This window comes from Equus przewalskii, chromosome 17 (genome assembly GCF_037783145.1).
Source record: "Equus przewalskii isolate Varuska chromosome 17, EquPr2, whole genome shotgun sequence".
Classification (NCBI taxonomy): Eukaryota; Metazoa; Chordata; class Mammalia; order Perissodactyla; family Equidae; genus Equus; species Equus przewalskii.
This window is the reverse complement of record NC_091847.1, coordinates 72188934-72203042: the sequence shown is the minus strand read 5'-3', so window position 1 is coordinate 72203042 and position 14109 is coordinate 72188934. Positions and strand designations below refer to the sequence as shown.

General features: G+C 46.2%; 1 protein-coding gene across 11 annotated transcripts in view; it reads left to right on the top strand.

Annotated features, from left to right (window-relative positions):
* Positions 1-14109, top strand: part of ANKRD44 (ankyrin repeat domain 44) — a 348643-nt gene that overhangs the window by 26836 nt on the left and 307698 nt on the right. For 4 of the 11 annotated variants that reach the window (XM_070580486.1, XM_070580472.1, XM_070580481.1 and 1 more), the window contains exon 1: positions 11719-12039. The exons of 1 other annotated variant lie outside the window; for it this stretch is intronic. In XM_070580486.1, coding sequence (XP_070436587.1) covers positions 12013-12039 — 27 coding nt within the window. In that variant the 5' untranslated portion in view covers positions 11719-12012. Of the gene's footprint in view, positions 1-11678; positions 12040-14109 lie in introns of those variants that run through there. 6 more of the 11 variants (XM_070580483.1, XM_070580479.1, XM_070580477.1 and 3 more) reach the window with 3 other exon arrangements.

Genomic DNA, 14109 nt, shown 5'->3' with positions numbered 1-14109 from the left:
CGGTTCGAATCCTGGGCACGGACATGGCACTGCTCATCAAGCCACGCTGAGGCGGTGTTCCACATGCCACAACTAGAAGGACCCACAACTAAGAATATACAACTATGTACCGGAGGGGGGGCGCCTTTGGGGAGAAAAAGGAAAAAACTAAAATCTTAAAAAAAAAAAAGTAAAATATTCACTATTTGGTTCTTCATAGAGAAAATCTGCTGACCCCTGATGTACAGGAACACAATTGAGTTTTGTCTATCTTACATCCAGTAACCTAGCTGAACTCTCTTATTAGTTCTAATGACTTATATGTTAATTCTTAGATTGTTTACGTAAAGGACCATATTACCTATGATTAACGATAGTTTTTTTCCCCTTTATCTTGGTTCTTTTGATAATGTTGAATAGAAGCAGTAATAGCTGCCCTCCTAGTTTAGTTCCTGACTAAAGAAAATGCTTCAAATCTATTACCATTAAGTAATACTTCTGCTTCGAAGTTTTGCTAAATACCAAAAATCACATTAAGGAAATTGTCTTCTACTTTTTTCTTTAAGAGCTGTTTTTAACATCAATGGGTGCTGAGTTTATCAAATACTTTTTCTACATCTATTGAGCACCTGTTGACCATGTGCTTTTCTTTAGCTTCTTTGGCCATTGTATATTATAGTATGGAGAATCATTAGAACAAAGAAAGTTTATTTATATTTTTCTCCTTGTTTGCTAATTTCCTTTTTCTTCCATTCTTTGACAATGAGACTTCAATTCTGTTCAACCAAAGAAAGTTATCATATTAAAAAGAACCTCTTGGCAATAACTATAGTGGATGCTTCTAGCCTATCTGAACTGAGATTAGCTAAGTGGTGTCAATTCACATTCCACCACAGGAAATTCTGCAAATGGTTTCCTAGAACCAGAGGTGAGAGAGGGAAGGGAGTGGGAGGAAGCACACTGCTTGGCCCCCATCCCCCAGGCCCATGCCATGGATGTGAACTCGCTGGAGAGAGGCATGGTATCTGCATCTCTGCATGGAACACGGCGCGGTGTTGGTACAGTGTGGCCTGAAGAGGACTCAATGGCACATGGCACATCGAAGGTTTTATAGGTTTGGGAGCACTGAAGACTGTGTTATGGGAGGACATTTTCTCTCTGAGCTTCAGCAGAACAATTGCAAAGCCTGGGGGCTGGCAGAAGATTGTAGAAGCTCGGCAGACTCGGTGGATTCCCCGTGAAACACTGAGAGAGAGTAGCAGCACCTAGCGTGTGTTGATTTATCCCTGAACACTTGTGAGACACCCTTGTGACTTCCCAGAGTCACTTTGGGTCTGGAGTGGAGGAAAGGAGCACTTAGCCAGGAATATAGTTGGGTTTAAATGCTAATGTAACCATAGGCTGTTGGGGCTTGAGGAACTGGGGCTCTACAACCCTACCTGCAACATTCTGAGTGCTTGTTTACTTGGATGAAGTAAACCTTTCGCTTGTCAATAAGAGCTATTGTAGATCTTCCTTAAGGCTCCTAAAGACTTGCCAGTGAGCTACTTGGTGGATTTGATATTTGCCAGCATATTTTTCACTGTGGGCCAAGCACTGGTAATTACACAGCAGAGAAATAGTAAATGTAAAACACGCAAGTGCATTTTGAGAATCTTTGGCCTTCTTCTTGGTGGCTGCATCCAACCACCAAAGTGTCAGACACTAAATCTTAATTCTTTCCTGTTTCTACAAAAATTGAGGGTACTTTCCTATGGGTTCTACCATCACTGGTGGACAGCTATGCGTTCTCAGGCGGGATGGGAAAACCCAGCTGTATCATTTTGTCTCTGAATGTTAACTGATTTTCAGGTATTCAATGAAACCATGGCTAGACTTGGCCAAGCACTTTTCCCCCTGAGTTTTCTCAAATATGCACATTTGAAGAAATGTATTGCATGTGTTCCTTATTCACTTATGGCTAAAGGTTCCAGGTCTTGCATTGCAGGAGTTCGACACTATCCAAGGAGCTTATTGAACTAGTTTTGAAACTGCTCTTCTACAAAAACAGGAAGTCCCAATGTACCAGATGTCAAGTAAATTTGAACTTGAGAGGAGTTGGATTAGGTTCAAAACTTTTGAATTCACAAATTTGAGCTGGTTCTAAATCAGGACATTGATGAGTCCCCTAGTTTCTGGTTATTTTTCCTTTTTATGCTTGTGTGTGTGTGTGTGTGTGTGTGTTTATACAATGCCCACTTTGTATGGACTTTACAGTCCAGTGATGAGAAGAAGAAATTTCTCTGTTTTGATCACATTGGACTTGAGGAGGGAAGAAAAACAATCCTGAGGCTACGGACTTGGAAATTCAGAATGCATATTTAGTCCTCTATGAGCAGTGTGACTTTGGTCCTGTTCTTTGTCACTTGTTAAGGCCACTGAAATGGGGGACATTTACATTTAGCGATTCATTTTAAAGATATAGTTCACAGATAACTTAGCCTATCATTGAAAAGAACACCGTGCAAAGACAATTAAAAAGTGTGTATGGTGTGTGTGTTATAGACTGATCCTATCTTTTGTTTGGTTGGGGGTCAGGAGGGAGACTTGGAAATGTTCCAGGGCCGGAAAACATAGCAAAAAACTAACATGACCGCTATGCTCTGTATTTCTTTAGTGGATAATGAAACTGTAGAAGATGATTTAGACAAAGAAGTTTTGGAGTGTGAAGGCATTAGCTTCTTAACAATGTCCTACATGTTAGAAGAGGTAATTTTAGTTCAGTTAATAAAAATTTAACTGAGGGAGTATTATGTGACCAGGCACTGAGTGTTTTTAGGATACAAAGGTGAATTTGAACTGGGCCCTGCCCTTAAGGAGCTCACAGTTGAGTGAGAGACAATCAAGTGATCGATATTTAAGTGTTATGTCCAGTAGCAGGAGCATATATCAGGTACAGATATTGTATAAAGTGGGGCAGGATTAACTGCGTCTGGGCTGGTGAGGGAGGATGGTGAGGGAGCATGCAGCACCTGGCACTGTGCCTGGCACATAGGAGAGGCTCAATAAAGGTTAGTTCCCTTCTCCTCTTTCTTTAGATGTAACGGATTAACCTTTACGTGTAGAAATTATGATGCCACTGTGCAAACATCAAGGGGATATGGAGTTAGAATTCTTTCCTTGTGGAGTGGTAAGTTAGTACTGATTCCTTTGTGTTTAAAATTTTTTTATTCTTCTGGGAACTAGTGACCATTATTTACAAAAGTGCTTACCAATGCAATGGGCAAGCTAGGAGCAAAGAACAGACCCACAAATCAATACTCCACTACAACTTGATGTTAGTGTACCAGCCACATTTGCAGAAGGTCTTCTGTCTTTGTTTCATTTCAGCAGCAATGGAAAAAAGCAATACTCATTACACTTTCCCCAAGCACCCCCAGAGTGTAGGTGGGTAAAGACTTGCCCCTATGGCTTGGGAGTGTGTAGGCTTGGAGTGGGGAGGGAGATAGTGTGGCATAGTCCACTGTAAATACAGAATGTTTGAAGTCTCAGGTTTATGTAAAAGATGTATGCAAATGCCACCATCCAAACTATCACATATCTATTTGTTTATGAAAATATTGCTTCAAGAGACTTACCAAGTTAAATGATTTAACTCCCTGAATGACCAAGTACAATGAAGGCTCCAGGAAGAAGAGCTTTGTTTATCCTCTGATTTTCTGAGTCCTTCATACACCATTTTGAATAATTTGGTCTTAAAGACAGAAATACAATAATAATAATATATAAATATCACAGATTGTGTGACCAGTGAATGAACTGATATCGTGGCTCCATTACTACATTCCTCATTTCCCCTGTGTTCTATCTTTTGAAGCCTTCTGGCCACTTATTCTAGTTCAAGATGAGACGCAGAATCTGGGCTCACGTCAGCAGCATAGTCATTAAGGTTGTTACCGCACGATATTGGGGTTCACTTGCCTGATGCGCATAAAGAAGCCAATTAACAATGGCATCAGCCTTTGGGAAAAGAGATCAGCTTTATTCTGCAAGATCAATCTGCAGGGAGGACAAGGGGCGTGTGCCCTCAGATCTGTCTCCCCAGTTCAGGATTTGGGGTGAAATTTAAGAGGTTAGGGAGAAAAGGCTGGCGTGCGGAAATGCTGGTGGGACCGGTTTTGATCGGTGGGCTTCAAGCATTTACGGTAAGGTTGAAACATTCATGACAGGGTGGGGAAGGAATTTTAACACCAGATCTTCCTGAATGAGGGACCCCTCGCTTCTGATAAGAGTCCGATTTTCCGGAGAAATGTTCTGATCTCCTTAGCCCCTATGGCTGGGCCCCGGTTCTGTTTTGTGATAGCTGTAAGACACCCTTTGGCCTCCTGCAGCTCAACACTTCAGTCAAAGGCCACAACAGCTTCAAAACAGGAGACTCTGTGCTGAGTTAGTGAGGGAACCTCATTCAGATTCTACCCTCATTCAGCAGTCATTTCCATAGCTCTGCTTGTGGGTTTCTTCTGGGCCAGGAAGGTGTCTGCTTTGTTTACCAACAGGGGATCAAGCCACCAGTGTAATGTGGGAATCTGTGATTGGGTTGCGCTGGATTCTTCAGGAGGCAGTGTCTAAGGTGGAGACTTGCATACTGAATTATTGGAGCCTGCCTTTGGGAACACCACCTGTGGGCAGGGCAGAGGGAGAACTCACTCTGCAGTGCACCTGCAGCATGGGCCTCAGCTGGTCCCAAGGGGCGCTCTGGAGCCAAGGTGCCCTGCATGGAAGCAAGGGGGTCTGGCCTTTGTACCCTTGCCCTCACTGGACATGAATAGCCCCCAGGGAGGGGTTGTAAGCTTGGGCGAGGCAGTTACTTTTGGCTGAGGGCAATTCCTGGGGTAGAGGGAAGACTCAACTTCAGGCGGTCGGCAGGCGACACTCCCAGCAGCGGGGGCATAAGGGCTTTGGTCCTGAAGGTGACAACTGGGTGGCACACCAGGGCATCCACTACAGTGATAAATATTCATATGTTCATATGTTATATATATGTAGGCATATATGTATACATATACATATACACACAGAGATATACAGATATATACAAACGTTGATATGTGTATTTATGAAATTTTAAAAAGCGTAAATCAAGTAAATAAAACCACCACAGTGAAATGTGCTGTAGTAACCTGGGCAGATTTATTAAAATCATAGGCTATGATCACTGTAGCGCAGTGGTTCTCAGGATTGCCCCTTAGGGACTATTTTTGAAATCTAAGGGGGCATATTTGTTTGTCGCAAAGAGTGGCATGTTCCAAGAATTTATTGGGTGGAGATCAGAGATGCCAGGTGTCTTGCAATATGAACTTTCAAATGTCTCATTGGATATTTATGTAGGTAAAAAAATCTGTTTGTAATTATCTTAGCCTAGAGCTTAACCCATTCTACATATAAACACAATGTTTTGTTTCATTTTGTTTATACAGTTTCAATATTCATGACTTTCCTTATTCTAGGAATGCAACTATGTTGTGTATCAGTCAGGATCTAGTCAGGAAAACAAACCCCAGAAATAATTTAACACGGGGAATTGCTTAACCAGGTGTTGGCGAGCCAGAGCAGCTATAAGAGAGGCAGTACCACCATAGGGCCAGGCACAAAGGGAAAGGTTAGGGTTATCGGAGCTACAAGCCCAGAAGAGAGGCCCCTTTTCTGGTGAGTCACATCTTCATTCCAGAAGAGTCTGAATCATTTTTAAGTTCCTTTAAAAAATTATAGTAGCTTTCTGTTAACTGTTATTATAGAACATAGAAGAGCTAAGAGGTACCACAGAAAATCCAGAACATGATGTCTGTCTCCATAGTCCTCCCTGTGCCCACTGGGAAGCAGAAAACCAATTTCCTCTTGGTAATTGGAACCAATCACCCCAGCCAGGATAGTAACCCCTTCTTTGCCTGATTTTTCCCATAGCTTGTAGGAGCCCAAAGTGGCCAGGTACCAGTCTCAACTTCTAATTTGCTGGATCCATACTTGTGATCTTTGGTGGAAATATTCCTCTCTTGGGAAGTTAAGACCTCCAAACCAGCAGAGTTCAAAGTTATAGGCACTGAAAACAGAAATTGTGTGAGTGGATTATTGAGTGTAATGATGAGAGGAATCACTTCCACTACCCCCACTCCCTTGATTTTTGGACCTGTGTATTTTGGGAGAAACAGTGCCATATATTGGCTGCTGACTCAAAGCATACGCTGCATCCTATAAGAAGGAACTTCAGTCTTTTACTGTGTTATTTCCCAACTGGCATCAGAACTCAGTAGGTTATTCCATCATACTTGCAGGTCAGCTGCTTCTGGCTGTTGCTGTATATGGCTGTTGATGTATGAGATAAGACTGGTAAATTCCATTTGCAGAGTCCATTGCTGCATTTCTTTTGCTATGAAATGAGTTCCTTGGAAAGAAGTAGTGTAGAATGTAATAGCCTAACAGTGAATAAGGGATAATGAGTTCATGGATGGTAGTACTATCAGAAACATTCTGGGCAGAGAAAGCAAAGCCATATCCATAATGTGTGTCTACTCCAGTGAAGATAAATAGCTGTCCCCTCCATGATGGAAGGGCTCCAGTATAATCAATCTGTTACCAGGTGACTGGCTAGTCCCTCCTGGAAATGGTGCCATATTGGAACTCAACGGGTGATCTCTGATGTTGGCAGCTATAAGCCTTCGTATGGGGAAGCCAGTGTTCTTTAGCCCGTGCACAGCCTTTATTGCTGACTCCACGGCTGATTTGTGCAAACACTGTAGTAGGTGGAGAAAGAGACCAACTCTACCAAGTGTGTCGTGTCCCTGTTTATTGAAAGCCCTCTCTGAGTGGATGCCCTTTGGTGAGCATTCATAGGGATCACAAATATCCTCACACTTGGTGCCCACTCTGGAAAGTGCATCCATATAGCTTTTCCCTAGACCTCCTTGTCATCAGTCTCCCAATCCTTTTCTTTTCAAGTTTCTAACCATTCAGGAAAACCATCAGCCATTGCCCTTGAAAGAGTATAGATGTATACCTCTGGCCATCTCTCAGTCCAGACAAAGTAGACACGTAATACACTGCTGGAAATTCCTTGCACTGAGAGAATTTCCTTTCAGCACTATCGTCAGGGTCATTCCTCATGGGAGTTGTAATGCTAGAACAGACCACCTCCAGCTTGTGCCAGTACATTGAGGAGAACTGTACGTAAATCAGTTAACCGGTTGAAGAATAGGAGGAAATACACCGGGAGTCAGTATCAAAGGAATCGGAGTCACCTGCTAAGACAACGTGTGCTCTCTGGACCTGCTCAAGCTCGGTCTCTTACATACTATTTCCGTTTGATGAGGGATTGCTCTTGTGTGTGCTTAATCTTATGGGTTGATGGGTCAGACAACAGCCAGTTCATAGTGCGAGCTGAGGTTGTGTATTTACTTGATGTCTCATGGCAAGTCATTCAAATTCAGTAGCAAGCTAGGTACAGTTTCTCAAAGGGAGTATTTTGTCTGCAGAAGAGGGCATGGCTTCGCTCTAAAACTAAGGAAGTCTGTATTGTGGCTCTTCCATCAGAGTTTGCCAGAGGCTCTATACGATATCCCTATTTGCCACAGACACCTCAAGTATCATTGGGTTCCTCTGGATCATAAAGTCCTGCTGCAGACTTCTTTTTCTCTTATTCCTGATAAAAAATGCCAGCCTATGGGCTACTAGGTAGATGGGGCAGAGCACCACACTGGTATATATTGCTTCTAAAATCCAAAGTCCCAACAAGTATCCTGTCTCATTTCTAGGGGCAGGTGGTGGAAAGGGCAACAATCTCTCTTTCCCTCGGAGGACTCCCTTGATGTCTTCCAGGTCACTGGACCTCCAGAAACTTCACTAAGGTGATGAATTTTCTCAGGGTTTATATCCCACCCTCTGGTTTGCTTGTGTCTTATTAAGGCATCTGAAGTATTTGTTACTTCTTGTTTATTAGGTCCAATCAGCTTGATGTCTTTAATATAGTGATAAAGATCTCTGCAGACTAGATCATGGCAGAGAGCAGAAGAGTTTATATCCTGTAGACAAGACTGTAAAGGTACACTGCTGGCCTTGCCATAGAAAAGAAACCACTTTTGGTGCAAATTGAAATAGATAAAAATGCATTTGCCCTATCAGTTGATACACCACTATCTCTATACCTGGTATACACCAGGTTTTAAGGCTGTGTTGATTTGCTGCAGTAAAGATAGCACATACAGAACTGCAGTTGCAGCTGGCATTGCCATCTGGTTTGTTGACAACAACTCCTAGTTACTGTCTAAGATGCCTCTGCCTCTGCACAGGCCGGACAGGTGATTTAAGTGGGAAGAAGTGATAGTTTCACCACTTCTGCCTCATCCACCTCTTCCGTGGTGCTACTAATTTCTATATCTCTCCAGGGATGTGGTATTGCTTTTGGCTTTCTATCCTGGTGGCAAGAGGAATTTCCAGAGCCTTCCACTTGGCCCTTCCTACCACAATAGCCTTCACTCTGTGGGTCAGAGAAGTAAAGTGGTGACTCTGCCAGTTATTGAGTATGTCCATTCTAATTATCTACTCAAGAACTGAGGCAATAATCACAGGATGGGTCTGCAAACCTACTGGATCCATGGTCATTTATCCTTGGGAGAAAACTCCATTTATCACCTGACTACCACAAGTCTCCACTTTGATTCGTGGACCCAGTGATATTTTGGATCCTCAGGAATTAGCGTTACATCAGAAACAGTATCTAATAATCCCTAAAATATCTGGGTATTTCCTTTTTCCCCGTGCACGGTCACCCTAATAAGTGACATCAGGTTCCTTTGGGGTAGGCTTAGGTGAAGATTTGTAGCATATATTAATGGCAATGCTGCAAGGTTCTTCCTCAAGGGGCCCAGCCTCCCTCTCAGTCAAGGGGCTCTGTGTCTGTGAACTGGCTGAGGAATGGAAACTGGATGAGAAGGATGACTTTTCATTTGGCTCGAGTTGGGTTTCAGGCAGCAGACCTAGAGTTTTGCCTGTTGTAAAGATCAAGGAATATTTCAGAAGTCTGCCCAACTGCTTCATTCCCAGGGTCACCTAGGGCATTACCAAATACCCCTGCAGGGCAAGCCCTTTGAGTACTACTTTGTCCCTGCTTCCCATTGTAGTAGATGTGTCCACCTTGTCCCTGCCAGTTAAGCACTGCCACTCGGCCATTGCCATCCCCGGATCCTACTCTTACAGAAATCAGTGGGCCATCTCAATGGAAGCATCTCCCACCGTCATATCCAGCTACTGCAGAGCTTTTCTGGTGCTCCTCTTACTAAGATATTTTAAATGCCTTACTGTCGAGACCATCAGCTGGGCCTCTAGGGCTTTGTAGCTGTGGTTGCGCGCACAGATTACACATGATAAAATCACCCCAACATTCCCATCTCCACAAACCTTTGGATTTCTTTCTCTACATTACACCAGAGACATTGTCATCTCGATCTCATTGAATATAGAACTTCACTGAGTCTGAGGTTCATTTCACCAATGAAGCAAATCGTTGGAGTCACTTTCAATGCGGGAGCTAACACATTAAATCCAAACTTTCTGTTAAATGCACCTATATCAATACATTTAGCCCAATTCCTAGCTCTTTATTTTGTTTGGAACTTGACCAAGAACTGTTCAAACTTTCACAAAATCCTGTCACCTATGACAACACCAATGTTGATATTTGAGTTGCTAATACAACACAATCATCTTGGTCTGCATTTGTAGCTCTCTCATTCACAGTGGTTTTACATATAGGTGCAAGCATCTTACTGTTTGTCTTCTGAGTTGTGTTATAGCATATATTTATTGAAATACACATTAATTACAAATTACTTTCCTTTTATTTTTCCTTTATTATACAATTAGGACATTATATTGACATTTTTTGGAAATTTGCATAGGTAGGTAATATTACCTATGAATTTCATTTCAGGTTAGTAAGGAGGGTGTTAAAAATACTAGTTACAAAGGGGATGGTGGGTTTGATAGGGTTGAGAACTGCTTGCTCCTCCTTTCACTTGGGCCCCAAGAACTTATGTGTAGCCATGCCCCTGAGGAACCAAAGTGGATCCTGAGTGCATCTACCAAATTAAATCATTTGTTGTTCCTCTTCTCAAAAACAGCTCTGTTTAAGTAGAGAATCCAGTGACCTATTCAGTTTACTTACAAAGCCATGCAGGATGATATTATTAAATAGACATACCAACAAGAGCAGGGAAGAACTGCCTCATAGATGCGATGAAAACAGCCTATTTTGTTTTCCAGGGAAGCCTTGGAGACAGCATTTTTGTCTTTGTGCATCCCTGACGATAGAGGGGGGAGCCAGGAGAGCGCTTTCTTGGTTTCTCTTGTCTGCACGACCGGAATCACAATTCCATGGTTAGATGATACATGGAAGGATGCTATGCAAATGCCACCACTCCCTTCTCTCCTTTCTCACGTGGAATCTTCCGGGAGGCTCTGAAAGTGGGGAGGAGGAGTCCACTTTGGGTTTGTGAATGAAGGGTAGCTATTTGGTCTGGAGCCAGGAACTCTATCTCCGGTTTGCTGCTCAATGCCACCGCCTGCAGGTTTGCTGGATGGCATGCCAGCGACACGTGGGGGCTGCCTGGGAGCAAGACCCCCACCCAGTTGCCTAATTAACTCTTCCTCCTCCAGAATCTCAACTCTTGTCACCTTCTCAGTGAAGCCTGCCCTCCCCTACCAGGCTGGTCCGGTTCCTTTGTCATGGATTCCTTCAGAAGCATCTGTCCCCTGTGATGCCTCATCTCAGTTGTAATTACATTCATCAGTGGTGACTATGTGGTTTATGTCAGACACCTCCTAGGAGTTAGGGATCTTGTCTGTTTATGCTCCCCCTTTCACACTGCGCCTAGAAAGTATCTCACACAAAGTAGGTACTCAGTATACAGTTGTTGAATGAATAAGTGTTTGCTCCAAATTCCAGAGATATCAGCACTTACAATGATTATGAATGTTACCATTGTATTTGTATCCCATGCTATTTGACAGCCAAGTCTTCTATCTGTTGGAAGCATGGTAACTGGATTTTGTACAAACGAGTGAGTCAGGACTGGTGGAAACACTCAAAAGCCCCATTTATAATGTCTTCTCCAGTAACTCCACTCCACCTCCACCCTCCCCCAAGCAAAACCCAGTGTTTGAATGTAACGGTGGGGTCCTCTGTGAGTCTAGCTGGAAGGTGGCTGGAGAACAAGGCGAAAGGGCCAGAACCCCTGTCCCCCACCTCCCAAGTGTGTGACATACACTCGCTAAAGAATTACAATATGTCCAGGGCCTCTCCGCAGCAAACAAAAGAGAGCATCAGAGTTATGTCCCAGACTGAGGTGGGATAATTCGGGATGCTGGGCAATCTGATTCTGGACCAGGAGGAGAGGTTTAGGGGAAGGGGTGCGACTCGGTCTCCCAGGTTAAAGTTGGTGGCATGTGAGTGGCAGCCTTTCTTGCCCGTCGGGGTGTGTCCGCACGGGCTCGCTCATCAGGTTGTGCGCGCGTGTGTCTGTGCGTGTGAGGCGGGGCTGGGAGGACCCCGAACAGCCCCGGGGGCGCCTCCAGCCGCGCGCGCCCCGGGGCCGGCGGGCGGCTCGCCGGGCGCAGGGGGCAGGTGCGCGAGCAGGCGCGGGGCGGCCCCGGGGCGCGCGGGGGGCGGGCGCGGGGGCCGCGGGCTGCGAGGCGCGGCTGCGGGCGGCAGGCGGCAGCGTCGGCCCGGGCTCGCGAGCGAGCGCGCGGTGATGTCAGTGGCGGCCCGGCTGGCAGCGGCCGGTACTTCCTGTATAAAGGCGGGCGGGCTCGGCTGCAAACCCCACTAGCCAGTGTCAGCCTCGCGGCGGGAGGAGGCGGCGGCGGAGGAGGAGCAGGGGGAGGGCTGTCAAATTCGGGAGCCAGATTTTTTCCCTTCTCCTGGCAGTCCCTTCCGCTTCCCCGGCTCCTGGCGTGACATCTGCGCACCGGGGACCTGTATGTGTGTGCGCGCCGAGGAGCGGAAGAATGGCAGTGCTCAAACTCACCGACCAGGTAGGGGGCGGCGGCGCCGGCGGGCGGGACCGCGGGGCTGGGGGCGCGGCGCGGAGGGGAGCGCGCCCGCCGCTGTTTACTGGCGGCCGAGGGGAGGAGTGTGCGCGGCCGGCGCGGCTCCGAAAGCCGGCGGCGGCGGCTCTGCCCCTGCGCCGTCCCCGCCCTGGGCCGTCGGCGCTGCGCGCTCGGCTCGGCGCCCGGGGCCGGGGCCGGGGCCGGCGGGCGCCAAGCGCAGGCAGGGGGCTGGTGCGCGCTGTGCGCCGCTGTGTCGTCCGCGGGCCCGGCCGGGCAGGGGGAGGGGAGGCGCGAGGGGCTCCTCCGGCTCCTCCCGTGCAGCGCAGCGTGGGCTCCCCGGCCCGTGCCGGCCAGGGGAGGCTGGTGCGCGCCGCCGGGAGCAGGACGGCGCGGGGAGAGGGAGAAAGGATCGCAGGCTGGGACCCCTCTCCAAGCCAAGCCGGAGACCGGCCCAGACCTCGCCTCTTGAGCAGTCGGGCTGTCTTTATCCGTTTGACATGACATCCTGACTTCCTCTTTAGTAGCTCGAGGCTCTGGGTGCGTGGTGCGCGATGGGGACCCTTGGAGGCGGCGCTCTCGACTCCGGCCCCATCTCTCCCAGGAGGAGGTGCAGTCCGGCCGGGGGCTCCACTCACAGGCGGTGGGCTACCCTCAGCCTGTGTCTGTCAGCTTTGTTGCTTTCGTTGCCGAGACACCACACAGGGCAGCTCTCGAGTCCTGGTCCGGAGAGGTGGGGTTACGTGCTGAAGCGGTTGACAGTCCTTACTGCAGTTCTGTGGAACAGCAACACCCCACCTTGTCGGACTCTGCTGCTCTGAGGACATGGGCACTCACAGGCGCCCAACCAAGTTGCAGGACAAATTCTTTGCAGCTCTTTCCACGAAAGAAGGAAACAGCTTGCTCTTTTTTCTCCTGCCATTTACTCATGGATAGTGACATGAACATTGTTAGGTGGAGAGGCAGTCTTGACTTTGACACTCGCGGTCCAACATGCCAGTCCTTCGTATTAGACATCTGCTTCTCCAGTGGGTCGCATCTGGTGCCTTGCTGTCTCCGGTTAACATCCAGCCGGAACATCCTGCGACTTAAATACAATCAATCACTACAAGGATTTGCTCTCCTGCCTTTTCGATTCAAAGTTTTGGTTTGTTTGCCCTAAGTATTTATAGGCTTTTTTCTTTTCTTTTCTTTTTGTGGGGTAGGGATCACCAAATTAAAATTCATGTTATCATTAAATTTAGCAGGAGGAGCAGCTGGTAATTGTGGTGCACCTACCTGTTCCCATTGGTTCCAGAGCATTTAAGTGTTTGTAAGTTGTTAGGATTCCCTCCCCCTTTTGGTCACATAGTTCGACAACTCTTATACATTGGCTTGTTTTAAATCTTCCAGGGTTAGTCTGTCTTGGTCTTGACATCTTTGCCGGTGCAAGTTAATTCCTAAATCTTCAAAGTACAAAAAATGCTACTCATAAGCGTTACTGTTATCATCACCTACACAAAAGAATTTCACATAGAATTTTAAAGTTGTAAGGGATGCCAAAGCTGATCTTAGCCCAAAACCTTCATGTTTTAAAATGAAGAAACTGAGATCCGGGCAAGTAAAGCCTGTCTTGCTGAAGGACCACAGCTGTCGGCCAGCACAGTGGAGACTAGCTCCTGTCTGCTGCCTTCCAGGCTCTTGTGTTTTTTACTAGAGCTTGTAAGATGCCTCCATCTTCTCATTGGATTTGTTGAAAGGGCTGTAAGAAGGCAGCCTCTCCTAAATCAAGATCAACACTAGTGAAAAGTGTATTATTTAGTCTTAGAAAGGAAGTTATTCTTTAGGACTTAACAGAGTAGGGCTTTCAAAGATGTTTACCTTTAAAAATGTTTCTGAATACATCCCTTCTCTTCTCCCAACAAACTAGTCTTACTGTGGAAAGAAAGAAAGAGTTGCATAACCTTCATTTGGTTCCATCTCCTGATGTATAAAAGGAATCTGAGGAGTTCTAGGATTCAAGAGCAGCTAAAAAGTGTCAGCCTGTCTTACGGCAAAGCCACGGGGAGGCTGGCTGAA